Source organism: Phyllobates terribilis, unplaced genomic scaffold (genome assembly GCF_046119375.1).
Source record: "Phyllobates terribilis strain yellow unplaced genomic scaffold, ASM4611937v1 Scaffold_2__4_contigs__length_985480577, whole genome shotgun sequence".
In the NCBI taxonomy this organism is placed as follows: domain Eukaryota; kingdom Metazoa; phylum Chordata; class Amphibia; order Anura; family Dendrobatidae; genus Phyllobates; species Phyllobates terribilis.
This window is the reverse complement of record NW_027362762.1, coordinates 20,634,399-20,640,087: the sequence shown is the minus strand read 5'-3', so window position 1 is coordinate 20,640,087 and position 5,689 is coordinate 20,634,399. Positions and strand designations below refer to the sequence as shown.

The following is a 5,689-nucleotide window of genomic DNA, read 5'->3' as shown; positions in this document are numbered from 1 at the left end:
ATTCACAGGCATGCACAATTTTCATAGTTTTCCTCCACCCCATTCACAGGCATGCACAATTTTCATAGTTTTCCTCCACCCCATTCACAGGCATGCACAATTTCCATAGTTTTCCTCCACCCCATTCACAGGCATGCACAATTTCCGTAGTTTTCCTCCACCCCATTCACAGGCATGCACAATTTCCGTAGTTTTCCTCCACCCCATTCACAGGCATGCACAATTTCTATAGTTTTCCTCCACCCCATTCACAATTTAGTGGAGCGTGCTCATGTTCTGAACAGGTAGAGGGGAGCAAGTCACAACCAAAGACCCCCACCACCTTCGCTGCACAGAGAGAACATACGGGCACACTTTTCCGCCTATGGACACGCTTTTATTAGTGTGTATGGCCCTTTAACAACTGGATATATTGTGACGTGCAATATATGAATAGTAGTGGAATGACAAATATCACAGCAGCAGCCGATGTGAGCAGGCACGGCACATGGTCATGGTTTCTTAGGTGTCAGCAGTCAGTTCCTGAGTCTTGTATTATGGAGCGCAGCTCTGAGGACTGCAAACCAAATAACTTCACACCCCCCACAGTGATAAGAAGGGCAGCAGGAATACCCCCAGCCCCAGGCGAGGACTGGAGCCGGAGCCCTTGAGACCGGCGTAGTATTCAGCCACTTTGACGTTGGCGGTGGCACTAGTGTTGAGAAAGAAGAGCTGCATGCACCGCCCGCTGCCCCGCAGGTGCTCCGTGAACTTGTAGGAATTACTCCAGAGCTTCTCGCAGAAATCCTTCACGGACGGGAAGACGACTCCGATCTTCCGGCACGAGGTCCCAGCCGGACATTTATTGACTCCTGTTAGGAATAAAGACAAAGATGCACCTTTAAAGGTGGCCATGGATATTAGAGCGTCAGCTCTGGAGACAAATATCGGGCAGGATTCATTCATAGTCCCAGGAGGGGGCGCCGCTCACTCACCGTCCGTCCAATTCCAGCCCTTGTGCCAGTTCTCCATGCAGGTGTAGTCGTCTTTGCAGTCGTTGTACCAAGCCTCGCTGTCCTCCTTACAGAGGGGAACGTCCACGATGCGCTGCCTCCTCCAGCTCTGGTCCACCTGCAGGCGAAGACAGCAGCCCGGCTTTATACTCCAACCACAGCCAGAGCTGAACTCACAATTCTGCCGTTACATCACAGTTACCCACATCTGCATTCTCAACAGCTCTTGGCTATAGGATATTATATACAGAGTTGTCACATTGTGGATATTTGTTGAACATAAAACCATAAGAGAAAACTATACCGCAGCGAGGTAACAGCTGCCAAAAACAGTCTATAGAACCGAATGCAGCTCTGGACGCGACTGGAGGATAATCAATGACTTGTGTGTAGAGGTGAGCGAACCCCAACGGCAAAGTTCAGGGTTCATACTGAACACAAACTTCTCAATAGAAATATAGAGATTCGAGTCCCCATTGACTTCTATGGGGTTCGGGTTCAAGTAAAGTTTTGGTACCAGAACCAAACTTTGGACCCAATGAACCCCAACATCCATGGGTGCACTCACCCTACTCACGTGCACAATTGTGACTGCAGTATTAGCAATAAAAGGTAAAAATGTACAGAGCCCCATACCCTCGTGGATTGCATCCCGATGCCCGCCATATTAGTAGTCCCGTCCCTCCCTCTTACCGTCTGAATCCAGGGCCCCAGGTTTGGGGAACACTCATAGAAACAAGTATCCTGGATAAAATGCTTCTTGCACTGTTCAGACATTAAGCCGCAGTGATTCCAGTTAAAGCTGTACAGGTACGACTGGTCCTGGTGAGCGGCATGGGTGGTGTTCTCAGTGCAACAAGCCTTGTCCTTCCAGGCTGCACACTGCACAGAAGAAAACAGAATAAACCCCACATAATACCGCAGAGGGCACCAACCTCAGGACCCAAAGTCTCCTGTCTGTACCCAGGGGGCAGTATTATAGTAGTTATATTCTTGTACATAGGGAGCAGTATTATAGTAGTTATATTCTTGTACATAGGAGCAGTATTATAGTAGTTATATTCTTGTACATAGGGGGCAGTATTATAGCAGTTATATTCTTGTACATAGGAGGCAGTATTATAGTAGTTATATTCTTGTACATAGGGGGCAGTATTATAGTAGTTATATTCTTGCACATAGGGGCAGTATTATAGTAGTTATATTCTTGCACATAGGAGCAGTATTATAGTAGTTATATTCTTGTACATAGGGGCAGTATTATAGTAGTTATATTCTTGTACATAGAGGGCAGTATTATAGTAGTTATATTCTTGTACATAGGGGCAGTATTATAGTAGTTATATTCTTGTACATAGGAGCAGTATTATAGCAGTTATATTCTTGTACATAGGGAGCAGTATTATAGTAGTTATATTCTTGTACATAGGGAGCAGTATTATAGTAGTTATATTCTTGTACATAGGGGGCAGTATTATAGTAGTTATATTCTTGTACATAGGGGGGCAGTATTATAGTAGTTATATTCTTGTACATAGGGGGGCAGTATTATAGTAGTTATATTCTTGTACATAGGGGGGCAGTATTATAGTAGTTATATTCTTGTACATAGGGGGGCAGTATTATAGTAGTTATATTCTTGTACATAGGGGGGCAGTATTATAGTAGTTATATTCTTGTACATAGGGGGCAGTATTATATTCGACATATTCCTGTTTTTTCTCACCTGACCATGTAAGTTGTCCTCAGGTCCTGGCTCAGTCTTGTGGTGTTTCCCGTCCATGCACTGATTCATGTAGTCCTCCTTGGCAGCAGACAGTAAGGACGCGGCGGTCAGGAGGAGGAGGAGGAGGCAGCGCAGCATGGTTCTAGAATGATGAAGGTTTGGCAGTGTAATCGGTGCCGGTCTCGCTGGTTCTACATTGTGATCGCCCTCAGTCTTGGTTCTTTCTATGATCTGACATTGCTCTGAGCACCGGAGAATCATTAGATTCCTACAAACAGTCAGTAACGTTCAGGGATCATCCGGCTAATCAGGATATCGTAAAAACCTCTGTAATTAATAGACTAAGACCCAATTCAGCAAAGATTTTATACCAGAAAACTGGCATAAAACTCTTACAAAATTGATCAATTATTGTGCATATCTGAGCTGCGCAAAATTTTACAGCTTCTGGTATTTTCATGCCACTTTGAAGCAACTCCGCCAAAATGGACAGAGCTGGGGAAGAGCGGGGGTGGGCCGGAGCTCGGCTATGCCCACCCTTCAAAAGTGCGGCCATTGAGGCACCATGCCCACGATCAGGCTATAGCAGCGCTATGGACTCAGCGTAGTTTTTGCTGCGTCCAGTCCCGCAGATAAATCGGCATGTGTTCATTGAACCATGCGGAGTTACTGCATCCTATCCATTCTATTGTGGAAATTTCATTGACATGCTGCAGCTCCTGAAGCCGCGCCGCCGGCGAGTTTACGCGGTGGCAAATTGAAGCACAGTGGGCAGAGGATTTCTATAAATCCATCCAATGTACAACGCAGCGGTTTGGACGCAGCGCAGGTGAACTGCGTCCAATCCGCTGCTATTCCGGATTAAGATTTATGTTTTCCTGCCAGGTTCAGCAGCTCAGCCAAAATGGGTCGAGACGCGCTCGTCTAATTCACGAGGAGCTGTGGCGTACCTTACCAACGTTACTCCCGTCACTACTTTTAAAGACGAGCCTGATCAGGACAGTTTTGCCGGGCGGACGTAGCCCCATGCTGTCCCGGGACCTCCCAAGCTTCGCCCATTTGGCTGAGTTGCTTTAATATTGGAGCAAAAATTGAAAAAAAAAAAAAAAAAAAAAAAAAAAAAAGAGTCACATTGTTTCCGATTTTTACAAAGCTTTTCCCACGTAATTAAAGCTTTGACACCTTTGTGTTTTAATTAGTCGAGATTTTCAGCATCTCCGCTTTCTGCTCGTGAACGGGAAACATTTTTTAATTTTGCGCCAGATGCCGAACCTCGAACCCGACCCGTCACCGGAGACGTATCAACGTTTATGGCCCGGAGTATAAATCTGTCCCATCATGTGCCATTTATAATAATGGGGTCAAAGGAGTTGGACCCCCAGACACCAGGTGTGACTCACCTGTGAGCTCCCTATAGTCCTACCGCACTTTTGTCTTCCCCGAGCTGGAGATTTGCTACAGTCGCATCCGGGCAGATACTTTTTACTATTAGGCGTGAAGCGAGGATTGTCTTGTCTGGATACATTGTAACAAGTTGTATCTATCAGTAGTATAGAGGCAGGACAGGCATGCAGCCGTATGTTGCCATTCATTGACAGCCAGCAGAGAGCTGCCACAAAATTATTACAAAGTTGCCGACTTTTCAATTTATTGGTATTTTACATATGAATGTGATGTGCACAGACATGTATGCAGCTTTCCCAGAGCCCTGAATGGTCAGTCCATGGCACACTCCTAGGTCGCTGAGGAGAGTGGGAAAGTAATAGCCCCCCAGCTGTAAGAACAGCCATCAGCAGCTTCCTACCAAGTGACAGCGCCAAGGAGGCGAATTCAGGCTTCTGGGTCCTAATGCAGAATCGGTACCCCTATAATATAAGGGTCTTATGTGGCAGAGGAGCCCCCCACTACCACCAAGGCAGCAGGATCCAACAGCATCCACTCCCTGTACACACCCTATATCAACAACCATGGGCAGCACACTACAAGTCTCAGCATGCCTTGCATAAGAAATACCTGAATTGTGTGGGGTCTTTAGCTCCATGATTACAGATACAGTCTATGGCTCATTGCCTGAATGTTATAAGTGGCTTGTACTTACCGCAATGTGGACGTGTCAGTTCTGGGTCCCGGTGGGCAAGTGCCACGGGGTTTGGTGGCTAGGAGTGGAAAGTGCTGGGGATCAGGGGCCGAGGTCCCACAAGCGGCAGGAATCAGGGGCCGAGGTCCCACAAGCGGCAGGAATCAGGGGCCGAGGTCCCACAAGCGGCAGGAATCAGGGGCCGAGGTCCCACAAGCGGCAGGAATCAGGGGCCGAGGTCCCACAAGCGGCAGGAATCAGGGGCCGAGGTCCCACAAGCGGCAGGAATCAGGGGCCGAGGTCCCACAAGCGGCAGGAATCAGGGGCTGAGGTCCCACAAGCGGCAGGAATCGGGGGCTGAGGTCCCACAAGCGGCAGGGACCAGGTGGACAGGTGTCAGGCAGAGAACCTGCCCGGTCTCTTATCCCTGCTAGAATCTGCAGAGTAAGGAAATGTTATCTCAGGGAATATTCAGCTGGGAACAAAGTGCGAGTCGCCATCTGCATTAATCTTTAGCCAAGACTGTGAGGTTAGAAGCATCCATGTGCCCTCAGGACACTAATCACCTGCAGCCGCACCCCTGCACCGCCCCCTGGAGGCTCCTTACCTGCTGATGGGCGGGGGGCACCAGGGGATGTTCACACCCAGTGTCAGACTGAAGAACATTGGGCCCCCCAGAGGATTGGATTCTGAGAGCCCACCTTTCTCCCCGCTCAAGAGCCCCATAGCAGCTGCTAAGTTTGCACTATGAACTCTCCTGAAGGAGAAGCCAGGGCCCACCGGCCAGGGCCCACCGGAGGATTCTCCGGTGGGCCAGTCCAACCCTGTTCACACCTGCAGTTTTTAAAGGCAGATCTCTCACTCTGCAGCTGCGCGGCGGTTTTATATATATAT

The 5,689-nt window shown here is 48.3% G+C and overlaps 1 protein-coding gene across 2 annotated transcripts; it reads right to left on the bottom strand.

Moving 5' to 3' along the window:
* Window positions 1–354: 354 nt before the first annotated feature.
* LOC141189853 (folate receptor alpha-like) lies at window positions 355–5,335 on the bottom strand. Of its 2 annotated transcripts, none has more exons than XM_073661176.1 (5): window positions 4,817–5,335; window positions 2,719–2,986; window positions 1,686–1,874; window positions 975–1,110; window positions 355–851 (listed from the first exon to the last, which is right to left on the bottom strand). In XM_073661176.1, the coding sequence occupies exons 2-5, from the start codon at window positions 2,977–2,979 to the stop codon at window positions 574–576; spliced, it is 864 nt and encodes a 287-aa protein (XP_073517277.1). In that variant the 5' UTR covers window positions 2,980–2,986; window positions 4,817–5,335; the 3' UTR covers window positions 355–573. The 2 variants fall into 2 exon arrangements, with proteins under 2 accessions (XP_073517277.1, XP_073517278.1); XM_073661177.1 differs by having other exon boundaries at window positions 2,719–2,860; window positions 4,817–5,333.
* Window positions 5,336–5,689: the final 354 nt, after the last annotated feature.

Coding starts and splice junctions, on each gene's coding strand:
- LOC141189853 (XM_073661176.1), bottom strand. CDS start 2,979: ATGATTCTCCGGTGCTCAGAGCAATGTCAGATCATAGAAAGAACCAAG. Junction 1,875..2,718: donor AGGACAACTTACATGGTCAG/GTGAGAAAAAAC, acceptor TCTTCTGTGCAG/TGTGCAGCCTGGAAGGACAA. Junction 852..974: donor GGGCTGGAATTGGACGGACG/GTGAGTGAGCGG, acceptor TATTCCTAACAG/GAGTCAATAAATGTCCGGCT.